This window comes from Rhineura floridana, chromosome 3 (genome assembly GCF_030035675.1).
Source record: "Rhineura floridana isolate rRhiFlo1 chromosome 3, rRhiFlo1.hap2, whole genome shotgun sequence".
NCBI classification, from domain to species: Eukaryota; Metazoa; Chordata; class Lepidosauria; order Squamata; family Rhineuridae; genus Rhineura; species Rhineura floridana.
In genome coordinates, this window is record NC_084482.1 from 127,354,406 (window position 1) to 127,380,136 (window position 25,731).

Consider the following 25,731-nt stretch of genomic DNA (forward strand, 5'->3'; position numbering starts at 1 on the left):
CTTAGGATGTTCAGTGTCAACAGTGGATATATCTACCCAGTCAAATGGAGCTTACATTACTAAAGTAATAGATGGAACCAGAGCTGTGGGAGCCAGACCAGGGAATCCACTAGTTAGAACTAGGATGTTACCATGAAGACATTCATTCTGCCAGGTCTCCAGCAAGCACAAGAAAAGTGTTGTTTACAAGGTCTCAGAGCACAGAGGGTTGTTCTTCTGTTGCCGCCTGTGGCTGTGCTGCCTCCCAGTGTCAACACATGGTGGAACAAATGGAGGAAAAAACCCTGCCCTGTCACAGGTAATTTGGGAATGCACCTGCTACCAACAAACATTCCTTGGCAAAAGGTCACAAAACTGGAAACACAAGACGGTGGATAGACTGTTCCCAGGTAATGGTGGTAGGAAACACACTACTCTATTAATGTGCCCAGTGCAGCTTTTCCTGCAATGAAATTAAAAATACTAATTAAGTTCAATTCCCTTCCAGATCCTCCCTCTGGTATACACAATCATATTCCTGTCAGGGACACAGAAAACATTACTGTAAAACAGAGTTTTGAACAGCTAGGATTGCTGTTTACCCATTGTCAGATGGAAAATAGAGGCACAACCGAGCAGAAGTGAATCATGACCATGCTCTGATGAAAGTAAAGGCCCTCGCAGCACAATCCCTATACATCCAGAGTAAGTTCCACTGAGCAATGAGGATTACTCCCAAAAAGTGGAGGGATATAGTTTAGAGGGACATATTAAATATAAGATAGTTTAGTAAGTTCTATTTTTTATGTGTAGATTGTATTTTGATTACTGATGTTGTGTTAAAGATTTGTAATATCCTAAAATTTAATAAAAAGTATATATATATATGTATATACACAGACTGTAGTCTTAAAGTTAGTCATGATGAAGTCCCCTTTCATCGCTTTCCATGGGGCTGAGTTACAACTAACTTCTGCTACATTGTAGCCAGAGACATAAGAAGAGCCTTGCTGGATCAGGCCAAAGGCCTACCTAGTTCAACATCCTCTACTCCAGCCTTTCCCAACCGGTGTGCCTCCAGATGTTGCTGGACTACAATTCCCATCTTTCCTGACCATTGGCAATGCTGGCTGAGGCTGATGGGAGTTGTAGTCCAACAACATCTGCAGGCACACTGGTTGGGAAAGGCTGGTCTACTCACTACAGCCAACCAGATGCCCATGAGAAGTCCACAATATGTTCTAAGTGCAACAGCGCTCTGCCCACTTGTGATTTCCAACAACTGCTATTCAAAACATACTGCCTCCAACAGCAGAGGTAGAACATAACTACTGAGGTTAGTAGCCACCAATAGCCTTAACCCCCCCTCCAAATTTGTCTAATCCTCTTGTAAAGCCACCTTGGGGTCCTTTGGGAGAAAAGGCAGGATATAAATTTAATAATAAATAAAGCCATCCAAGTTGGTGGCTATCACTACACCTAATGGGAGTGAGTTCCACACTTTAACTATTCATCACATGATGAAGTACTTTCTTGTGTCTGTTCTGAATCTTCCAAAATTCAACTTAATTTGATGTCTTCATGTTCTAGTACTATGAGGGAGAAAAGCTGCTCTCAATCTACTACCTGCACACCATGTATAGTTTGATATACCTTTATCATGTCCCCCCTTTGCTCTCCTTTTTTCTATACTAAAAAGCCCAAAATGTTATAATAGTCCTGATGGGGGACCTTTAGTTACTTTTCTAGCGATACAATACCATTTTTTAGATGAGGCAATCAGAACTGTACACAGTATCCCAGGTGCAGTTGTACCATAGGTTCAACAGCCTGATACTGGCAGTTTTATTTTCAACCCCTTTCCTAATGATCCCCAGCATTAAATTTGCCTTTTCACAGCTGTCACACACTAGGTCGACATCTTCATCGAGTTGTCCACTATGACCCCAAGGTCCTGCTCCTGGTCACCAGTTCAGACCCCTTAAGCGTATATATGAAATTAAGATTTTCTGCCCCAATATGCATCATTTTACACTTGTTTCCCCCAAATTACATTTACCAACTTGGAGAGAAGCTTACATAAGCATTTTTTCAATGAAAGTTTCATTCTGCATTACAGCACTCACTGATCTCTTTGAAAAGGACCTAGATTTGTGTGTCTGCAACTTACTCATTAGGATATTGCCCCATAGTAAGAGTGACAGTGGCTACGTACTTTCAATAGACTATTTAGTATCTGTCTCATCTGTACTGCACACAAGGCTACTGTCTTGTACAAAACTACCACACAGGGACCTATAATAAGAAGGAACAAATAAGTTTTTTCACTGGACCACTGATGGGTCATTCTCACACTTTTTGTATTTTATGTTTTTTTGAACTGGCTATGTTGCATTTCACAGGCACTTCACCCAAGGCACTGGACAGTGGAGAATCAAAACCAGGACTCCACAACAGTGAAACGGTTCAAAGCCCCGGATGTTTGCACCTGTTATGTGTGGTTGGACTCCCTCAGAGATGGCTTGGGATCTGCCAGCCAGCACATCTTTTCCCAGGGGTGAAATGATGCATCAGTGTAGTTTCTGGAAGCAAATTTTCCATTTCTAACCCACTCTACATGTTGTTCTGTCCAAGAGTCATGCTGCAAAAAACACTGTCTAGACCCAAAAGATGAGACAGTCAATAGATCCCAGCTAAAATTACCAATGTACAGGGAAACCCTAATAAACCACATTTTCAACCACAAGAAGGGTTGGAACCAAAAGTCATATCTATAAACAGCACCATGCTGAGGAGTGGTGAGCGCACAGCACACCAGTGATTCTCACATCCCACTAATTTCCAAATAAGTGCTTGGCCATCTACATAAGTGAAGCCATCTACATAAACTAAACTCATATTAAATTATACTTGCAGTCCAATTCTATGCATGCTTAATCAGAAGCAAGCTCTACTGGGCCTTATTCCCAAGCAAGCATACTGTATAGGATAGCTACCTTCAGGAGTACATCTATAAAGGCAACAAAATTCTAGATGGGTTCTCAGTCTCTTTCTAGAGAGACAAACACACAAATTTCAATAAAATGTCACCAAACGTAACTGCACATTGCAAGACTTAGGGATGTGTTCTTTACTGAAAAGTAAAGATGGTAGCTAATCAAAGTATGATTAGATGGTGACTAATCAAATTAATGCTCACAACAATATCACGCCGACCTGTGAAAGGCAAACCCAAGGATGCTAGAGGTGACAGTGTGCCTTGCTATATCAACACGCATAGTACCCTTCTCTCCTGATATTATTAAAGGATACTAGATGCTCTAACTATAACACCCCTCTCTTTTTCTAGCCCAGTATAGCAAGTTACCCAGCTCCGCAAACAGTTTTTGAGCTACTGTGGAAGAAGCGCTTCAATGGTCTTGTTCTACGTGCACCCGCTGGAATACTTCGTTTCAGTTCATTGGGGAAAACATCTTTCATTGAGAGGATGTTAGTTATTGTGGGCTGGCTCTGCCACCTCATTTAAGGCAGTCGGCCAGCCCTGCCTGCCGAATCCCTCCCCTTTCGCACTCTTCCAAGGAACTGCCAGCTCCCTTCTGCTGCTCCTGTGGGATGTTGTCACACCCAGCCCAGCGCACTTTTGAGCTCCTTTAACAGATCTGGGGAGCAGAAGGGAGCAAACAGTCTTCCCCAGAAAGGCCACGAGACGTCATCAAAGTTCTACTCAGCGGGCTAGAAACTGTCGCCTCCCACCCATCTGAGGGGCTACCGGGGGAGGAGGTGTCCTCTTAATCTCAGACCTTTCCTCTCTGCCCGTAGCTATCCTGGAGGCTTCAACGAGAGAAGGGACCGCTTAAAGGATTTCCCCTTTTTCTGTCGTTCCTCCTCTCGCTCTCCCGACGATATCGCTCATTGCTGCGTACTAAAACTGGGCTAACCAACTCTTGCAAACCACCCCGCCTTTAGCCGCCAAACTGAACGTCGGGACGGAGGGGCGCTCCCCCACATCCCGACCCGATGCTCTGCAGAAGCTTTTTCTGACGAGATGCCACAAGGCAGATTCAACCAATCTCCACCGCCTCCCTTCGACAAGTGGCCACCCTAAAATCCCACGGCCCCCCCACCCCAGGAAAAAGTGTGGGACGATGGCGCATTAAGAATCCTGCTCTCAACTGACGGGGATGTTAACACCCCTCCTTCTTCGGGGCGTATCATCAGCTTTGCAATAACGCTAAACCCAGCTCGACGAGCGCTTAAAGGAGGGCGGTGATAGATACTAACATTCTAGCAAACTCCAGGGACTTTCAGACACGGGCTCCACTTTCCCAGCTTCCTGCGGCTTCCCGAGCAATATTACCGCTCGCTGAACCCCCTCCCCTCCCTTACGCACTCATCGAAGAGAGGAAGGAAAAGCGTCCAACTTGTTCTTCCGCAGGTCATACTGCCGTCTGGCGGCCAATAAATTTCTTCCTCAAGAGCCGCCTTTTCCCCGCCTCCCCCATTGATTTTTCAACTTCGTGCCTAGAAAGGCGTGCGCTCTTAGAAGATGAATGCGGTTAGTGAAGGGTAGGAAGATTCAGGACAGACAAAAGGAAGTACTTCTTTGCTCAGCGCATAGTTAAACTATGGAATTTGCTCCCGCAAGACGCAGTAATGGCCACCAGCTTGGATGGCTTTAAAAGAAGATTAGACAAATTCATGGAGGACAGGGCTATCAATGGCTACTAGCGGTGATGGCTGTGCTCTGCCACCCTAGTCAGAGGCAGCATGCTTCTGAAAACCAGTTGCTGGAAGCCTCAGGAGGGGAGAGTGTTCTTGCACTCGGGTCCTGCTTGCGGGCTTCCCCCAGGCACCTGGTTGGCCACTGTGAGAACAGGATGCTGGACTAGATGGGCCACTGGCCTGATCCAGCAGGCTCTTCTTATGTTCTTATGGTAGATGAATATATGTTACACGTGTGGAAATAGGGAGGAGAAACTAAACAAAAAGACAGTCCACTGCACAGGCCTAAAAATATCAGAAACCAGGGTAATCATCATGATGTAAGCTCTTCAATGGCAGATGCCTTCTGTAATTTCCACTGTTGGTTTGTAAAGACATCTTAAATTTAGTATAGTTCAGTGATTTATCAAGTATGCTTCCCTAAGTGAAACTAAATGTAAATGTACTGCCTTCAAGTCGATCCCGACTTATGGCGACCCTATGAATAGGGTTTTCAGGGTAAGCGGTGTTCACAGGGGGTTTACCATTGCCTTCCTCTGAGGCTGAGAGGCAATGACTGGCCCAAGGTCACCCAGTGAGCTTCATGGCTGTGTGGGGATTCGAACCCTGGTCTCCCAGGTCCTAGTCCAACACCTTAACCACTATGTCACACTAAGTACTACATAAATATTACTGCCATGAAAAGACAAATTCTAGTTCTTACTATAGAATAAAACAACAGAGTCAGGATGTAGGGAACATCTCCTAAAGGATCAATTATAATTTTTGCTTTTTTTCTCCTATCAGTATAGGATGGATGATCATGGTGTGTGATTTAACAAATAGTAAGATTATGTTCACTCTTAAGGGGTTCCCGCTCTACTGCTTTGACATTGGTATTTTTGTTGCTGTTATGTGCCTTCAAGTTGATTACGACTTATGGCCTATGAATCAGCAACCTCCAATAGCATCTGTCGTGAACCACCCTGTTCAGATCTTGTAAGTTCAGGTCTGTGGCGTCCTTTATGGAGTCAGTCCATCTCATTTGGCCTTCCTCTTTTTCTACTCCCTTCTGTTTTTCCCAGCATTATTGTCTTTTCTAGTGAATCATGTCTTCTCAGACATTGGTATATCCTATACCAAATGTGATAAAGGCTGCATTCTTATGCAGACTTACCTGGGAGTAAGCACCACTTAACTCAAGGGAACTTACTTCCAAGTAGACATATATAGGATTGCACTATTATTCATTTACATACCTGGACTTACCATACTCATTGGGGATATGAAGTATGTTTTGCTTTATATGGTTGATATTATGTACTTTAGTATATTATATGTTCTTGCCCAAACTCAGTTTTAAGAATGAAAGAAATGAAAGAATGAAAGAAATGCCTCTTGACACTGGTTCCAGGTAGGTGTGGATGCCTTTAATCAGAACTCCAGGAGTGCAGAAGAATTTGCACTAGTGCAGAGCACAGTAGACCCCTGCAAGGGATCTACTGCACCTCTACCTCCATTAATGAGTGCCTGGAACTCAGCTTTGCATAAGTGCAAGCTTGTGAGGCATATGACCCCATCCCTCCCTCAGCACCCTAAATCTCCCCACCATCAACGTGCACTATCAGGAAAACAAACAATTCCAGGAATTGTTATTATAAGTCATTCAGTTAGATTCATGAAGGCTAAGGTTGTCAATGGCTATCAGCCACAATGGCTATATATTCTACCTCTACTACCAGAGTCAGTATGCCTCTGAATACCAGATGCAAGGAATTACAACTGGGAGAGTACTATTGTGCTCTGATCCTGCTTGAGCAGTACGATACATCAAAAACTATGTGCTGGGATAACATTATCAGATACTACCTGAACAGAGATAAACTTTGGCACACATTCAATTTGCTATTCTAACTCACCCTTCCCCAACCTGATGTCCTCCAGATGTTTTGAACCACAACATCAACCACAGCCAGCACAATGGCTGGGGCTGATGAAAGTTGGAGTCTAAGACATCTGGTGGGCACCACCTTGAGGAAGGCTGTCCTAACTACTAGAAAAATCTGAAAATAGATTTATGTTTTCTGTTTGAAATATGAAGCTTACTCATAATAGTAGCCAGCACTCTTGGAGAGTGGTAGTCAAACCATACACGATAGGACAGGGGGCTGTGGAATGTGGCAATGGCAGCCAATGAATGAATATTTATTGTTACGGTTCTTAGACCAGCAGACAAAGATACAAAATGAGAAGTTAAAAACGAAATAAGGTTTGATAGTAAAAACAGTTAAAACAATTAAGCCCAAAGTAGTGCTGGAAGTAAATTCCTGTTAAGGTCAGTACTATATTAGTGCTCAGTGGTCAGAGTCCTTCTGCAACGTATGGCCGCCCCGCAGAAGCTTGCCTCCTTGGCGGTCACTTCTAAAGTGGCGTCCGATAAAAGAAATTGGACATAAAAGGCCTCATCCCAGCCGGGGATACTTTGCAGGATAGGGGTAATAAGGGCAAAACATAGATCGCGGTAAAAGGTACAACGGAGAAGAACATGGTTAATTGTCTTGATTGCCTCTTCACCGCAAGGACAGAGCCGCTCCTTAACTGGAATTTTTTTAAACCTCCCCTCCAATTAAGCCGAAGGTAGAACGTTAAATTTAGCCCGGGTAAAAGCTATCCTAAATTTTGGTGTTGTCAAGGTGGTTAGATAGCAGGTGGCGCTGAATGGTTTTGTAATGGCAGCCAGCAATGTATCTAATACGCATTTACCGATTTGTGTAATTTAAACAAATCTATGTACATGGATACTCATGTGTTATTAGTTTTTATAATGTACTTTATGGATGAGTGGTATATTACAGTGTTGCCTTTCTTTAAAAGCTGTCCCTCTCAGACTGTGTGTATCTTCTAAGTAGATTGTATCTTTTAGGAGGAAGCCATGTGTGTGCTTTGGAGGCAAGTAAGTATGAGCACATGTTGATCACAAGGTGTATGTGGCTGTGATGAGATTCTCTCATATGTGTGTGTATGGGGAGTTATATTCCTTTGAAGGACATGCTTGTATATGCTTCTTTCCTGCAGGACTGAGCTTTTCCTGTAGATCAAGAGCACATGTGCAAACTCATATGGTATAGCTCATTCTAACTTGACTTTTTCTCACACTGCAAGCCTTCCCAGCCACTATAACACTGGCATGTGAATTCTTTGGCCATCTTGACTTGCTCTTTCTTCGACATCTGACCCATGAGAATGAAATGTGGCTCCACATGATGCCTCTTAATGGAGAAGCTGGCAGAAGCAAGGTGCAGAAAAGCTTCAGGGTGCTCATCCTGCCTCACACAGCGACCATGCTTGGAGCACAATATCTGGTTACACAACCTAGTGCTGCTGGTCACATTTATAATGTATGGACCAAGGACAGTGTCCACATACTTCTTCACATCAAGACAGGCTTCCTGAAAGGTGCAAAAGCAGGTCCAGAAAAAAAAGTTAACATTTCTCCCTTTTGAGTCTGCAACAACCAAGTTCCTTCAACGCACGCTTGCTCCTTTATGACCAACCCTTTAAGAGCATGAATGGGAGGATTCCTGTTCCCACTGCATGATTTCCTAGTCCCAGCTTCACTGCCTCAAGGGTCACTCACAATGCAAGACCCACATCACTGCACACATAAGCACAGGAGTAACCACAAGCCTGAGCACCTATAATCCTTATATTTATTCACACCCACAAGGCTATTACCATGATGTACAGATGGATGAACAAAAGCAGAGAGAGGTGGAAAAAAACATTTGTGCAAGCTGTGACAGGGAACCTCCAGCTGAGGTGTGAACAGTGACCAGGCCTGCTGTGTTCCTAGCTATCATCTACACCTCCAAGCAATTCTTCCCAATTCAGGATGCAGGACCCTGCAGCCATCCTGACTGCACTAGATTGCATGGTTTTTAATGCCAAGTGTCTTTATTTTGTCACATTTTAATCTCACCCTTCCTCCAGGAGCCCAAGATAACATACAAAGCTCTTCTATCTTCCAATTTATCCTCACAAGAACCCTGCGTGATAGGAGAGGCTGAGATACTGTGACTGGCTTCAAGACTACCCATGACTGAACAAGGATTTGAACCTGGGACTCCTCAGTCCAAATCCAACACTAACGATTACACCACCCTGGCTTCCCACTTCCAACCCTGCTGCTCTACATCACTCACCTCTGAGTAACTGTAATTTTTGCTCCCCCACAAGATGACCCCAGCAGTGCCTTGAGAAGCACTCTCACCAATGGTGTGGACCAGGGCCTCCTGCAAGGCAAGCAGAAGTAAAATCAATGAGATCTCAACTCTCTTGTTTCATACCTGGATTTATGTTCCTGGATACTCTTACTGACAGACTGCAGTCCGCTGGGCAGGGGCTGTGTTGGTTCTATGTTTTGCAAGATGTCTTCATTATTGATACAGAATTAACAATGACAGTATCAAGTTTTTTAATCTTTTTTTATATATATACACAAAGAATCAGAAATAGGAATAGTTTGATATTTTTCCTTCTGGAGTATTTTCTTCTAAAATGAAAAATATGGTGTGTGTTTTTTGGTTTTTTTTAAAAGTCAAACATTCAAAACACAAGAATTTTCAACCTTGGCTCATTAAAAAATAAGAGACTTGATCATGTTTGTGACCAAAAAGAACATAACCTGAATTCATTACAAAAATGAAAACAACAAGAACAACATTTTTGCTTACCCAGGAGAAATGTTGTCATGCACATTTACATGTAAGTGTTAACTCTCAAAAAGAAATATTAGAAAAAGCTTGACATGTCTGCTGGTCATTATCTGGAAAATCACTGTCGCAGATGCCTAAGGTTGACTGCGCGCTGAAGTCAAGACTCTAAGCCTACTGATAGAGAAGTATGTCTCACTGAAATTCACGGGTTTTACTTCCATGTAATGTTTTTCAATTAAATCCTTATTGGAAAAGGCTGATCAAACACTGCATTGGAACACTGGGAATAGCTGTACCTGTGAGAGGAAGTTCTGAGTGAACTCATATGAAATGGAAGCGTAAGGTAAGACTGGGATGCTGCCGTTCTCCGTCCGATTCACTATCCTGAATGCCTCTTGGACTCGATGACGGACAAACTGAAGAGTTTTGTTGAGGAATCTGAGCTCTTTGGGGAGATAAATGCTGGGATAAAGGGCTTGGCTTTGGTTCCAGAGCCACTGCAATTCCTCATTCCTCTGCTTCTCGATCTCTGGACATTCTCCTGTGTAACTGGCATTTTTGTATTCATAGTTATAGCAGCCTGGGAAGCCATAGAAGCCCCAGAAACCCTTTGGCCTCAGGGCTTTGCCAAGTGCTAAAGTCTGCTCCATGAACGCCCGGCTACTCTTCTCAAATTGTAACTGGGCTTCCTTGGCCACCTTATCAGCAGGCCAGTCAGGGTGCTGCTCCTTAACAAGGTCTATAGATTTATTCTGATAGATCTGCATGGACTCCCAGTTCCGAACCCACAAGGGACGCCAGCTCTCCCAGTCCACGACTGCCAGTCCTTTGAAGCCAGCCTCCAAAATGGTTTCTTTAATGTCTTGCTGAACCTTCCAGAGATGATTCTTGAGACTGGCATTTTGAGGGATACCCCCATTGACTGCTGTTCCATTCTCAGTGTAATATGGATAATATCCTAACCTGTTGCTGTAGAAAAGGGTAATATCTCTCCCCACGAATGTTTCATTCTGGTTGAGGACCACATCAAAAATCCCCAAGTCAAGGGATACATTGTACTTCTCTTGGCATTCTTGACTTGGAGCATTCCAGATCGTGATGAATGGATGATCCAATATTACAGGGCCGCCTCCAGCCATTCTGTGGTTCCAAGCCATTGAGAACATGTTTAGCAAGACCCACAGTGTCAAGAATGCCATATTAATCGCTGTTTTGAATCCCATTTTCCGAGATGCCTTGGAAAGAGCTCCAGGTCTTTTTGTCCCTTGCAACACCACCAGCTTCTGGCAAAATTGTTCAAAAGGAATAATGTTATTTCCAGCAAATGGGGAAATGAATGTCAACAGAAGGGAAAAAGAATACTTCTCAGAGTCAGCAGTTTTCCTTCTTAACCCACCTCTGAAGATGGGGAAGCTATAAAAGAGGAGACAATGAAGTCCTGATTGCTTGTTTTTTAATCTTCTTCCCACATTTCCAAATTCTTCCAGAGGCAAAACAAGTAGTAAATATATGCCAGAGTGCTGCAATGGTCTATAACAAAAATGTTGCTGGGATTCGGCACTAACCTTTGAGCTTTGCTTTTCCAGTGACCCTGGCAGACATTTCAGTAGAGTTTACTGTTGCCAGGATGGACAGAGATATCCTTATCCCTTTGCTTTCATGCTCCCTCTAAAAACAAGCTTTGTTAATGTTTTTGTTCCTCTCCTCAAGCACAGTCACTTTTCTCCTTTTCGGAAAGATGACAGGGTCACTCTACAAAGATTGCTGTTTCAAAAGGAAAGTTTCATGTATCCAAGTAGACAGGGCCCCTCTGAATGCAGGTTAAATCTCCTATGGGGAAAAAGAGAACGGGCTAAAGTAAGAACACTGAGGCAGAACAGGGATCAAAGAACATCACTAAATAATAATAATAATAATAATAATAATAGCATTTCAAGTACTCAAAGCATTGCAACATACATTATCTCAGAAATTCTTACAACAGCCCTACAACCTGAATGTTGCAGGGATTTAGGGCCAATGCCAAGAGAACAGCACAGGGGTGGGGAACCTTTCTTCAGCTTGAGAACCTCCTTTCCTTCTGGGCAACCTTGCAGGGGCCACATGTCTGTAGTGAGCAGGACCAGAGGCTTACCTTTAGACAGCAGGCTAGTTTATACACACACATGCATGCATGCACATGCACACACACACCTCTCTCTGCCCTCCCTCCAGGCAACTAAGAGGCATTAGAAGAGTTCAAGGACACATTCCAGCCATTAAAAAGCACTGGAGGAGGATGCAGAGCAGGGCTGGAGAGAACATGGCCTGCAGGAAGGAAGGGGTGTGGCTGGGGAGAGTCCAGAGGACCAGATGGAGGGCTGCATTCCATCCATGGAATAGTGGTTTGACTAAAGCAACCTAGTGAATTTGTGGCTGAGACAAGATTTGACTAGATCACTTCCCAGCTCACAGTTCACAATTTTAGCCGTTCCACCCCATCAGCATAAAAGACCTCAAGCTGGGATGGCATATCAAACTGAACCTCACTAACAAGGCTCCACATGGGTCCCAGTTGCTTTTCATTATAAGTGATACATAAGAACATTCCACACATCTGTACACATTCTACACTGCTAACACTTTGCCAGGCTTGAGGCTGTATGTGAAGGCTGGCATCCCTTTTTGCTCTGATTTAACCACTGCTTGGGCAGGTAAAGTAGCCTCAACCCTGAAAGCACCATAAAGCTAATTGTGCCAAAGGCATGGCTGTCATAAAGATGGTCCTACTGTAAACAAACACACAGTGGTAAGTGGCAGTTGGCATCAAACAAGCTGAAACTTAAGAACAGTTAGGTAAATAAAATAATGAAACTCTTTCTTATCCATCACTTGAATTACAGGTGGCCAGAGACAGCCTGGGCCTTTACCTTTTGTGAGGGCCCCCACAGCTACTGGTTTTAGAGGCTAAAGGGCAGGGATGGGGAACCTGTGGCCCTTGAGATGTTTTTGGACTCCCATCAGCCCCAGCTGGCATGACCAAAAGACAGGGATGATGGGAGTTGCAGTCCGAAATCATCTGGAGGGCCACAGGTTCCCCACCTATGCTATGGGGGACATGATTAGCTATGAGGGGAGAGCAATTAGGGGCCTCCCTACTCCTGCCTAAAACTTTGTTCAAAGAGCAGCAGCAACAGCATCACACAGATTAGAATCCAACAAAACAAATCACAGCAAAAGCTTTCCAGAGGAGCACAGCTGACCCAACACATCTTGTTGCCTAAGGTGAAGGGCAAGAGAGTGCCCACCCCCATTCCATGTACAGGAGCCAACTGCACTGGCAGCTGAATCTAACCTCAATATTACCAGTAAGATAGCATCCTGTACCACATCTGAGGATACCAGGGTAGTTATGGAGGTGCAGGACAGGCTGCATGGCACATGCAGCTCTGTCCTCCAGCAGAAGGATACAGCCAAGGGGCTCAGAAGGAACAGCTGTCGGGCTGCCACCACTGTTCCCTGGCATCTGCCTCCCGAGGTGGCTACCTCTCTCTGCCTAATGGCAGAGCTGGCTCTGCAGAGGAGCCTTGAACCATTAGCTGGAACAGACAGCGAAGGAGAGACCATTATAAGAATAAAGAATTTTGCCTCAGACTCTACAATCAAATGGTTGTGACTCTGTCTGAAACTGCAATTTTAGATGAACATGTACATTTCTACACCGTTCTAACAGATTGGGCAGTAATACATCAGTTAACAAATCCTCCAGGAAAGAAGCTTCTTTTAACAAAGACTTTTGGAGAGGCATGGGGTGTGGGGGGCACACTTTGACATAGTCAGAACGTGGCTCCTTGTCTACTGGATTGTGGCTGCTGCAGGCAGCTCTCTCATATGTGGCTAGAATGGTGCAGGCACCTCCACAGTAATCAGTGCCTTGGGTGCCCAGAAAGCACTGTTTACTGCAGACGTGTCTGCTCAAGCGCAGGGGAGGATGGTAGAGAGAGAGACCAAGCATAGGGTGGTAGTGGTGGCTGCCCCTTGCCTGCCTGGTCCAGTGTCTGGAGAGGAGAACTGTGCTCAAAGATTTAGATTGCTCTAGCAACATGCTACATGATAAAAAAGAAAGATTAGGTAGGCATCCCTGGATGCATTTTGGAAGAAGCCTTCAGGTGGTCTGTATGCAAGGCTTACCCGACCTGGTTGTTTCATTTCAGACATGCATATTGTTAGGTTTGAATTTAAAAAATGGCTGAAATATGTTGAACTGTTCCTCTTTTATGTGGGGTAGAAACCTACCCCTGTTCTTTTCATGTTATCCCTACCTCTGGTACCAATGCTTCTGTTAAAGAAGTAATGTCCAGGAACACAGGTACTTCGTTCACTGAGGTATTACTGTACCTGGACGTTTTGCCACTTGTTTGCACTAAGTACAGCGTTGAGAGGAAAAAAGTATGAGTGACTGAGAAATAAAAGGTATGCAGGAACAGATCACTGTTTTGCGGTGGTTCCATTCCTATCTCTCAGACAGGCATCAACGGGTAGCATTGGGGGATGAGGTTTCAGACCCTTGGCCTCTTAATTGTGGAGTGCAACAGGGTTCTGTCCTCTCCCCCATGCTATTTAACATCTATGTAAAGCCGCTGGGGGCCATCATCAGGAGATTTGGGTTGCAGTGTCACCAATATGCGGATGACACTCAGCTCTATCTCTCGTTTAAGTCCTCACCAGAGTTGGCTGTGGATACCATGTCCAAGTGCCTGAGGTCCATAAGTGAATGGATGGGAAGGAATAGGCTGAAGCTGAACCCCGATAAAACCGAGGTGCTGCTCATGGGAGATAAGAGAAGGTTAGGAGATATAGACCTGGTATTTAATGGGGTAAGATTGCCTCTGAAGGACCAGGTCCGCAGCCTCGGGGTCATTCTTGACTCCCAGCTGTCCATGGAAGCTCAGATTGTGGCAGTGAGCCGGGCAGCTTGGTATCAATTACATCTAATACAGAGGCTGCGACCCTACCTTCCTGTCCATCTGCTCCCACGGGTAGTACATGCCCTGGTCTCCTCTCGCTTAGACTACTGTAATGCGCTCTACGTTGGGTTACCATTGAAAATGGTCCGGAAACTCCAGCTGGTACAGAATGCGGCGGCACATTTGATCAAAAACAGCCGTTGCCGTGATCACATCACTCCGGTGTTAGAAGAACTACACTGGGTACCAGTTGTGTACTGGGCCCAATTCAAGGTGTTGGTGTTAACCTTTAAAGCCCTTTACGGTTTCGGACCAGTTTATCTGAAGGAGCGCCTCCAACATCACCAAATATGCCGCCTGACAAGATCAGCCATGCAAGACCTTCTCTCGGTCCCACCAGTTAAAACAGCTAGGCTGGTGCGGACCAGAGAGAGGGCATTTTCAATTGTGGCCCCCACCCTCTGGAACTCCCTGCCTTATGATATTCACCATGCCCCCTCCCTGGTAGGCTTCCGCCAAGCCTTAAAGACCTGGCTATTCAGGCAGGCATACAGGATTGCTGGGGTGGACTAGGGTTAGCTGTATAGATGGGCGGTTTTAGAGTTTCATCGACTGTTGTTCTGGTTAAATGTTGTATTTTTATCCTTTTATCTTTTTATGTACGTCGCCTAGAGTGGCCGATGTCGCAGCCAAATAGGCGACTTAAAAATAAAATTTATTATTATATTATATTATATTATATTATATTATATTATATTATATTATATTATATTATATTATATTATATTATATTATATTATATTATATTATATTATATTATTATTAAGAAAGTATCTCAGCCTAACATTGTTTCCCCTCCATTGCTTTAAACCCTTCTTCCTCCTTGGTTTTTGGAGGCTGTTCAAGCATTTAATCCCATTCACCATCATAAGATCAACTCATGCAAGATCATCTGACTATTTTTTATTAGACTGCCAATCATTAGCAATACTATCCACAAATGTCTGACAGCTGGACTTCTATCACTGAGAGAAGATAGTAGGGAGAGAAAAAAGAGCTCCCAAGATAATACCACTACAATGGGAGAAGTGGCCCATACCTACATATATAAAAGCAGAGAGAAACTCTACTTATTTAGTTACTATTACATTAATATCTCACCTTTCCTCCAAGGAGCTCAAGGTGGCGTAGAAACATGATTCTCCTGATTTTATCCTCAAAAGAACCCTGCAAGGTATGTTAGGCTGAGAGACAGTGACTGGCCCAAGGTCATGACGCTGAAGTTGGTTCCTAGTTCCCAGTTCCTTATTTGCTTGAAAGTTCAAAACACTAAAAAAGAATAAAAGTGCACAGCTACAGCAACTCCAAAGGAAAGTTAACATGTCTCTGAACCCCAAAATATATGTTGGGGTACCCCATATCATATATCGCTGTGATCTGGGGACTCTCACCATCAAGAATAACAATAAATTTATTCAATCAAAATTCTCAGGCTTCTGAAATGCTCACAAATGCATAATGATATCACAAAATCATAACAAGTAAGTAACTGAGGGTGCCCACCCCAAAATTTGCTCTGGGCCAGGACAAATCATACACCCCAGGAAAGGGGAGATGTCTTCTATGAGATGCCAGTGCGTCCCGCCTGGCCCAGAGCTTCCTAGGGTGTATGATTTGTCCTGGCTCGGAGCAGACTGTGGAATGGGCACCCACAGTTACTTGTTTTTTCCTGCATTTTTTTGGTCTATTTTGGTTTCGTGTACATGTCCTTATCCATGCCCTGCACCTAGCAGAGGCTCTGGGCCAGACGGAAAGCACTGGCATATCATAGAGCAAATAAGGAACTGGGAACTAGGAACCAACTTCAGCGTCATCCCAAGGTCACCCCGTGAGCTTCATGGCCGAGTGGTGATTCAAACCTGGGTCTCCCAAGTCTCAGTCTGATATTCCAACCGCTACATCACATTGGCAAATGTTGGTCTTGGCTATCAAGAAGTTTAAACATTTGTAGAGTAATAAATTCTAGAAGCTGCAGCAAAAACTACGAAGAGGCATCAAATGTAGATACTTTTGTTCCCATATCACTGCAGATGAATTATGAACTTTAAATTATGTACCAATTAAATCAAAGTGGTACATCTGTAACTGCTTTATTTGTATTTATAGATGTACACAGGGTTTTACAAAGTATTTCAGGCTATCGGCAGTAAGGCAAATCCCTGCTCCAAATGTAAATTGCGATAGAGAAGAAAAGCAACAGACACTAAGGAAAGGAAATTAGATTTTGTGATTTTTAAAATATAAGCATATTGAGTCATCTAGTCCAGAACTGTGTACTCTGACAGACAGTAATTCCTTCCAAAAGTTTAAGACATAAAAAAATTTCACCCCTGTCTAACTGGAGATGCTGATAACTGAGCCCAGATTAAAAAGTATGGCTTTTAGAGTAAAACAGATTTTAAAAATATGACCGCTCTAAATTATTCACCTCCCTAATAGCGCACACTTACATTGCGTTCTGGTTGCAGAATAAAGGGTCTTACAAAAGTCTGAATTCATTGGTATCCGCTTGGAGCAATCTGAAACAGTCGGGCAGCCTTTGCGATAGGCTCATAAGAGAAAGGGGAAATGGGAACATGATGGAATAAAAGTACAGTTATAGTCAGAAAACATGCAAAGAAAACACACGCCCACAAGACTCACCGGTTTCTGGAGAAGTGGAATATTCCCCAACCCCGCCCCCTTCCCAAACTTTTGGCGAATGGGGATGGAGGGGGAACGTCACTTCCCATACAAGTTAGATGGGGCACGTAGACGCTCGCCCGCATAATACGCATTCCTGTGTGAAGGGGAGTATTTTTACGGGAAAGAAAAGTAAAATTATCGGGGTAGTCTCGCAATCAGGCCCGGGGGTGGGGCGTGAAATGGACGCTGGGTAGGAGACACGTACGGCCCGAGATATTGTTAAAAGTGTTTTTCAAATCCCAGGTGGTTCTTCGGCAGAGAAAGACACTGGCGTGGACGTGTATGTGCTAGTGATGGTCGTTCTTCTCTTGTGAGTTTGGTGTGGAGGTCCTACGATTGTCTCTTTTCCCCCGCCAGTGACCATGGAAGCCCTACCGCTGTCATCCCGAAAGGGAAGGATTCCGATACAAACCACAGTTAACCAAGCACTGTACACGTGCAGTACAAGGTTCCCTGTGTGGGGTGGGCAGGCCGTACTTTATGAAGAATCGGCGGCAGCACCGCTCGTTTCTCCTGGGTGTAAGTTCTGGAAGAAGGTAGAGAGGAAAGGTGCGCTCGCTCGCTAGCTCTCGCGCGCATCGTTTTGGAGTCCGGGGCGGCGTGTGGGACATTGATCGGCAGAGGGCAGCACAAATCCCACGCGTCCCTCCCCTCCTGAGTGTACAGCTCATTAGAAAAGCAGCTGGCCAAAAACCCGGAGGGGGGCGGACTGGCGAGGGCGATGCGAAGGCGGGGAACAAATCGCTTGCTCCTTGGGAGTCTGGTTTCTGTTGTGTAGCCAACCCCGCTCGCTCGTGCTCCGAGGAGCGGGCGGGAGAGGTTTCTGCGAAAGGAAACAATTAAGCTCTCCAGCTTCTGGAGGCGGACCCCGAGCTCCGCTTTTGATAGTGGAAGCTTAACTCTTCTCTCTCCAGAATGGACGACGCAGCCTGCAGCAGGAGGATACTGGCGAGCAGCGGGCAAGGGGCTCGGCCTAGCCAAACTAGGTCTTTAGAAAAATGCTGTGCACTGGAGCATCGCTTGGTACTCAAAAGACTGGGGCCCGGACAATTTTTTGAAATGCATAAAATTTTCATGTGTTCATTTATATGCAAATATATGCCAATTTAGAAATAATTACTAACATTTTAAAAGTCACAAAGGCAAGCCAGACAATTTCCCATCCAAATTGCACCCACTCATACCAGTGGGAACCTAGGGGAACATGGATGTGGTAGAGCTGTCAGAAGAGGGCTGAACCTAGAAGGTCTGGAGATTCAAAGAAACAAAAATGTGAAATGACAAAATACTTTGTTCAGTAAACTGAAGGGGAGAGTGATCTGATGGATACTGTGCTGTATTTTGAAACTACAAATAGTGCATTAACTTCAGGTCACAGGGTTGTTATTCTGAGACACTTCTGTGGTACTTTTAAGTGCTGCATGACAGGCAGGAATCAATAAACACAGCTTTTTTTTTTGCATGATGGGGGGAAAGCTGCACCTCTTCCATTTCTCTTTCCTATGCAGCTGCTAAAAGTTACCTCTGGGGGTGGGGAAGTACTAACTTGGTGTTGAGATGGTCTTTAATCTCAGTGAAGGCTTAATTTGAGCCAGGCTCAACCCTAGAAAGTCTTCATCAGGGCTCTGCTTTCATGCATACAAAATAAACACAGTACCTTTGAACATATAGAGAGTGCTCCCCCCTCACTACAAGCCACCATTACATCCGTGCTGTCAAAAGACAGTCTTCCCAAATAAATAAGTTAGGTACAGTCTCTCCCAGGTCTTAACAAAAGTATGCTGTCTTCACAATTGTAACACACTCTGCATATGCTCAGAGGCAGAGCTTGGAAAAGTTACTTTTTTGAACTACAACTCCCATCAGCCCAATCCAGTGGCCATGCTGGCTGGGGCTGAGGGGAGTTGTAGTTTTAAAAAGTAACTTTTCCAAGTTCTGCTCAGAGGCACTATGCCAGTAGCCTTTAAAATAGCATTCCCTAGAGGAGATGAGTTTCTGAGCACTAAACTTGGTAATTGTACTCTAGATCAACCTTCCTCAACCTGGTGTCCTCCAGATATTTTGGACTCCAGTTGCCCATCATCCCCGACCTTTTGCCATGTTGGGTGGAGCTGATGCAAGTTGGAATCTAGCAACATTTGGAGGGCACAAGATTCCCTGCCTCTGCTTTGGACGGAGCCTGTTTGCCAGCATCAGCTTCTTCTTAGTAAAGTGGAACAGCTAATTCAAGCCAGCAAATTATTGTCCCGCTGGATCAATTATGCTGTGAACAGCTGACCTCAATTACCAGAATTAATTCAGTCTTGCAAAGTGAATTTCTTTCCACCCAGCTCCTTAAAACATGTCAGATTAAATTCATAAAATGCCATCCTAATCGGAGTATGAAGCAGCCCAGGAGACATCTACCCATTCCAGTAAAAATATTTTTCCTTTCAAAAAGCAAACAGCAATCTCCTACCAGATTAGCTTCCTGCTGCTCATGACTCAGAACTCCTGCTTTCCACCCTCCAGATGTTGTTGAACTGCAACTCCCATAATCCATGGCCATTGGCCAGGCTTACTAGGGCTGGTGGGAGTTGTAGTTCATCAACCTCTGGATGGCCAAAGGCTCGCCACACCTGCTGTAGAAAGGCTTCTGTGTCTTCAGCAGCTGCAGAACAAGAGGAAATACAATAGGTGAAGCTTTACCCCTGCCTGGTTGCATGTCAGAAAAAGGCATCCCATTATATTCTGCTTGTCAAGTCTTTAAGGAAAAACAAACTCAGCAGCCCCAATCTTAACAGCTTTCCTGTGTGTATGTTGCTTCATTTGTATCCTTTTTTCTTTTCCACACTGTTGCCTGTGCCTGTAGCTAGGACACAAAACATTTTGGTTCATGTTTCCCACTTCTCTGAGAGGCAGGAAGTTTTACGACACCTTATAAAGCAATTTTCCTTTGGAGGAGAGTCTGCTAGGGGTTAATGTGGCATCTTAAAGACTAATGAATTTAAGATTTCATGGATTAGAGTCCACCAAGTGCCTCTGATAAAGTGGACTCTTCTATATGAAAGCTTATGTTAATAAATGTGTTAATCTTTAGGAGGCCTGTAGACTCTTTTTTGTACCAGACTAACATGGGCTATCCCTCTGGGGATTAAACAGCATTTTGGAATACCTGTTTATTTACAAATAGGGCAGGAAATGCTGACTTGAAAGCAGCTGCTGTCCCCAAAAGCAACAGTAGTGGCACTGAAGCCCTGGAACTCAAATACTGTTTTTCTGTTGTCAAAATTAAATAATCCCTAGGTGCTGCCCACTTAAACCTAAGCAGGTGGGAGTAATATATTCAAGGACCAATGCGTCTGTTCAAAAATGCATTTTCTGGGCGTGTTAATCATGTACCCTTATTTCTCTTTCTGTGCTTTTTTTCTGTAAGAGCTTCAGAACATTTTCTCATTGCTCTCAAAAAACCTTTCCACTTCCAGTTCATCAGAACATGTCCAGAATAGGCTTGTCTACTCAGAAGTAAGTTCAATAGAATTTGTTCCCAGGTAAGTGGTATAGGATTTCAGTCTTAGGGACATGGAGGCTGATCATTACTATATCAAGTGTCTGCAGTGATGAGGGTAAGTTTTCATAACATATGAAAAATCTGTTTTACCCTCACTGTGTGGTGGTTCCACTAGTCTAACTATAAGTCCAATAATTTCGTTTTGCTCTGAACATTAATGAAGTACTTTGGCAACAGGGGAGCCAACTGTCCATCGGGTGTTGATCAGGAAGATATAAGCTGTTTTTCCAAAGATTTTGGCAAATTTCGGGAGACCTAGCAAAGAGTTAACATTTGTGATTCTTCTCCTGGAATACAGCAAAATACAAAACAGCTTCAAGTGATCTTTCATTATTCTAGGTATGTCTACCAAAGCACTCTTGGCACGTTGACTAAATAACACAGTGGCACTCCCTGCCCTCCATATAAATTTGCCAGATGTTTCTAGAATCAAGTGCTGACAATTACTTCTGGCCCTATAGATTCTCCTGGTGGAAAAAGTAACACAAAATTGAACTGCAGCAGGGCCGCCAACAGACAGGTAGAAAGAGTAGGTTTCTAGTGGGCCCAGGACCAGCAGGGAGCCTAGACTCTTAGGCTTTTAAAAAATCAACTTTCTACCTGGTCTAGAACCAAAACTAAGCAACAAAATGTGAGCCATCCTGCCTGCAATTTCTGCAAAATGAGCTAGCCTGCTGCTTCAAGTCCCCACCCCTTCATGTTTTTAGCTAATGAGTGAAATCAGAGCTGTGATTGATTGGGTACCAGCACATCAAAAACACCTGTTTCTCCCCTCTGCCTAGTGGCTTGTCTCTTTGTAATCTCCATTTGATTATCAGGTATCCCCTAGAGTTATTTTCTGCAGATTCTACTACACAGTAAATATAAATGGGTGTTAAAGAATCTCCCATCCTTACAAAAAAAAGGCAAATGCAAACTGAACACTTTACGTAGAGGCTTGTTTGTTGTAAAAACAAAAGCAGGAGTGTAATGCAAAATCAAACCATGAAGGGTGTTGGAGGGATGTCTGCTTTCCTGACTTCTTGTGTTTTTATTTGCAGTGTTTCATCACCCCACTGAATTCAGTAGGATTTACTTTTGAATAGACATGGTTCAGATTGTGCTGTAAATCAATGGGACTTTTGAACAGTCACATAGGATTGTGTTGTTAATCTCCCCCACCATCCTATTTTTAAAGGAATTAGGCAGGGATTAGATGTCACTGCTGTTATTCGGCAGAAAACTAATTAAAAATGTTCTTCAATTATCAACTGGTTTTGACAACTATTATGTGGGGTGCATGTATTTTTATGTTTCCAGCATGCGTGTATGGAGTCTTTTCAACAACCTGTGAGTAGATTAGATTGAGAGTTGGTTCAGTCAAGCTGCACATACTTAGTGTGGGTGTGTGGGTGTTGGCAAGCTTTTTTTGTTTGGTATTTTGTTGTAAAATATCAGAACTGTGAAAAGTTGCTCTTGAAGCAATGTAGGGGCTCACTTTGTGCATGTCCGTGTGCCTCCCCTGCTCTGTATGGTCTGTGAATATAATATGATACATTTGCACCTCTTTTTTCTTCCTGGGTCCACCCTCCCACTTTTAACAACTCTAACTTAGGGTAGACTGAAAGTGAATGAAAAAAAAACTTTTGTGAATGAAAAAACAAGAAGATGGTACTAAAAACGTGTTCCAAGTAATTATATGATGCCGTTTGATCTAGTGCTGCCACTTGGATACTGCTTTTTTTCAGAAAGATATGGGTTTTGTTGAATATTGTTCTAATTCATAAAGAACTTAGACTGTTTATTCCCTGTCTGAAAACTGTTAGAATTTTTTTTTAGCTGCTGCTATCTTTTTATGCTATTTTAATCTTTAAATGTAATTTAAAAACTGCAAAGCTTGAACTGTTTCTTTTCCCTGTTTGAAATAATTTTTAGCTGCTCCTAACTTTGTATGTTATTTTAATGTTTAAATGTTATTTACTAATTGTATGATTATGGTTTTTGAACTATTTATAACTGTTGTAAAATGCCTTATGAGGGCAGGAACTCTGAAAGGCAGGTTAAACATCTGTTGAATAAATACATCTTGCATCAAGACTGTGGATTCAAAATAACTGTCTGTATTGGTAATGCATGTACATAAGCAATAGTACTTGTTGGGAGGTGGGGGAGAGTGGGAATATAGGGGGCCCAATCTACATGCAGTGTACCCGGCCTAGGGAATCCTATTGGAATCCCTGCTACAGGGATCAATCCCTGTAAAGATGCCTGGATATGGGGTTAGGTGGCAAACCAAGACTCTGTCATATAGCCTTTAGTAAACATTCCAATTAGCCATTGTAGTAAACCAAAAGGGCTTGGGATCCTTGCCTTTCTGAAATGATAAAGGTTATGGGAGCTGGAGAGGAATCTCGCTTGATGAGAAAGAGCTTGTAAATGGACGAGGGTGGAAGGAGGGGAGCAGTGAACATTCTTGGCAAGCTCATCAGAGGAAAAAGAAAGCAAACACTACATGTGGGGTTCAGCTTCTCTCCATGCCTCCTACTGGTGTTAGTTCTCTGGAATTTTCCAGACAAATTATAATAACTACACTTTCACTGCTAAACTCACACTAGAGCCAACTCAGTGTGAGCAATAGTACTATATCCTGTTCCCATTAAATGGAGAGTGGGGGTGGAATTGCTGGCACTTCAAATTTAAAAGGTAGCAGAGCAGCTTTTAAACTGACTGAGGGGGGAAACCCGACAGGAGCTGAGGAAGGTCCGGTTCGGAATAAACCTCCCCCCTGGGATAAAGACCAAAGAAATGATGAAATTTTAAAAGGGGTAGGCCTAGAAGTAGGCATTGTGAGAGCAGGGGCACAGGATATCAATTCAGAAGAGCAAAATTACCACAGGCCAAACCACAAGTGCCAAAGACACTTGAAGAGAGACACTGCTTACAAGTGCCTGTACGCTAATGCTAGGAGCCTCCAAACCAAGATGGAAGAACTGGAGTGCTTGGTCTTAGAGGAGAGCATTGATATAGTGAGCATAACGGAGACCTGGTGGAATGGAGAAAACCAGTGGGATACGGTTATCCCTGGATATAAACTATATCGGAAGGACGTATTGGTGGCGGAGTCGCTCTATATGTGAAAGAAGGCATTGAATCCAGCAAGCTTGAAACCCCAAAAGAGGCAGACTCCTCCACAGAATCATTGTGGGTGGTGATACCATGCCCCAGGAGGGACTTAATACTGGGAACGATCTATCGTCCCCCTGATCAAAATGCTCAGGGAGACCTTGAGATGAGATATGAAATTGAGGAAGCATCCAAACTAGGAAATGTGGTAGTAATGGGTGACTTCAACTACCCGGACATAGACTGGCCGCATATGTGTTCCAGTCATGACAAAGAAGCAAAGTTTCTAGATATTCTAAATGACTATTCCCTAGACCAGTTGGTCTTGGAACCGACCAGAGGGACGGCAACCCTGGACTTAATCCTCAGTGGGGACCGGGACCTGGTGTGAGATGTAAGTGTTGTTGAACCGATTGGGAGCAGTGACCACAGTGCTATTAAATTAAACATGCATGTAAGTGGCCAATTGCCAAGAAAATCCAACACGGTTACATTTGACTTCAAAAGAGGAAACTTCACAAAAATGAGGGGATTGGTAAAAAGAAAGCTGAAAAACAAAGTCCAGAGGGTCACATCACTCGAAAATGCTTGGAAGTTGTTTAAAAACACTATATTAGAAGCTCAACTGGAGTGCATACCGCAGATCAGAAAAGGTACCGCCAGGGCCAAGAAGATGCCAGCATGGTTAACGAGCAAAGTCAAAGAAGCTCTTAGAGGCAAAAAGTCTTCCTTCAGAAAATGGAAGTCTTGTCCGAATGAAGAAAATAAAAAAGAACACAAACTGTGGCAAAAGAAATGCAAGAAGACAATAAGGGATGCTAAAAAAGAATTTGAGGAGCACATTGCTAAGAACATAAAAACCAACAACAAAAAATTCTATAAATACATTCAAAGCAGGAGACCATCTAGGGAGGCGATTGGACCCTTGGATGATAAGGGAGTCAAAGGTGTACTAAAGAACGATAAGGAGATTGCAGAGAAGCTAAATGAATTCTTTGCATCTGTCTTCACAGTGGAAGATATAGGGCAGATCCCTGAACCTGAACTAACATTTGCAGGAAGGGATTCTGAGGAACTGAGACAAATAGTGGTAACGAGAGAGGAAGTTCTAGGCTTAATGGACAATATAAAAACTGACAAATCACCGGGCCCGGATGGCATCCACCTGAGAGTTCTCAAAGAACTCAAATGTGAAATTGCTGATCTGCTAACTAAAATATGTAACTTGTCCCTCGGGTCCTCCTCCGTGCCTGAGGACTGGAAAGTGGCAAATGTAACGCCAATCTTCAAAAAGGGATCCAGAGGGGATCCCAGAAATTACAGGCCAGTTAGCTTAACTTCTGTCCCTGGAAAACTGGTAGAAAGTATTATTAAAGCTAGATTAACTAAGCACATAGAAGAACAAGCCTTGCTGAAGCAGAGCCAGCATGGCTTCTGCAAGGGAAAGTACTGTCTCAGTAACCTATTAGAATTCTTTGAGAGTGTCAACAAGCATATAGATAGGGGTGATCCAGTGGACATAGTGTACTTAGACTTTCAAAAAGCGTTTGACAAGGTACCTCACCAAAGACTTCTGAGGAAACTTAGCAGTCATGGAATAAGAGGAGAGGTCCTTTTGTGGATAAGGAATTGGTTAAGAAGCAGAAAGCAGAGAGTAGGAATAAACGGACAGTTCTCCCAATGGAGGGCTGTAGAAAGTGGAGTCCCTCAAGGATCGGTATTGGGACCTGTACTTTTCAACTTGTTCATTAATGACCTAGAATTAGGAGTGAGCAGTGAAGTGGCCAAGTTTGCTGACGACACTAAATTGTTCAGGGTTGTTAAAACAAAAAGGGATTGCGAAGAGCTCCAAAAAGACCTTTCCAAACTGAGTGAATGGGTGGAAAAATGGCAAATGCAATTCAATATAAACAAGTGTAAAATTATGCATATTGGAGCAAAAAATCTGAATTTCACATATACGCTCATGGGGTCTGAACTGGCGGTGACCGAC

The 25,731-nt window shown here is 43.6% G+C and overlaps 2 protein-coding genes across 7 annotated transcripts in view; both read right to left on the minus strand.

Annotated features, from left to right (window-relative positions):
- Positions 1 to 4,411, minus strand: part of HYAL3 (hyaluronidase 3) — a 29,080-nt gene extending 24,669 nt beyond the window's left edge. For both annotated transcript variants that reach the window (XM_061617838.1, XM_061617836.1), the window contains exon 1: positions 4,261 to 4,411. The gene's annotated coding sequence lies outside the window, so the exon portion shown is untranslated. The remainder of the gene's footprint in view (positions 1 to 4,260) is intronic.
- Positions 4,412 to 6,849: 2,438 nt separating this feature from the next.
- Positions 6,850 to 19,562, minus strand: HYAL1 (hyaluronidase 1). 5 transcript variants are annotated; one of them, XM_061617846.1, is made up of 5 exons: positions 19,545 to 19,562; positions 16,852 to 16,950; positions 9,692 to 11,225; positions 8,883 to 8,972; positions 6,850 to 8,129 (listed from the first exon to the last, which is right to left on the minus strand). In XM_061617846.1, the coding sequence occupies exons 3-5, from the start codon at positions 10,616 to 10,618 to the stop codon at positions 7,815 to 7,817; spliced, it is 1,332 nt and encodes a 443-aa protein (XP_061473830.1). In that variant the 5' UTR covers positions 10,619 to 11,225; positions 16,852 to 16,950; positions 19,545 to 19,562; the 3' UTR covers positions 6,850 to 7,814. The 5 variants fall into 5 exon arrangements, with proteins under 5 accessions (XP_061473830.1, XP_061473829.1, XP_061473828.1 ...); XM_061617845.1 differs by lacking the exon at positions 19,545 to 19,562 and adding an exon at positions 17,045 to 17,542; XM_061617844.1 differs by lacking the exon at positions 19,545 to 19,562 and adding an exon at positions 15,503 to 15,670 and having other exon boundaries at positions 16,852 to 17,031.
- Positions 19,563 to 25,731: the final 6,169 nt, after the last annotated feature.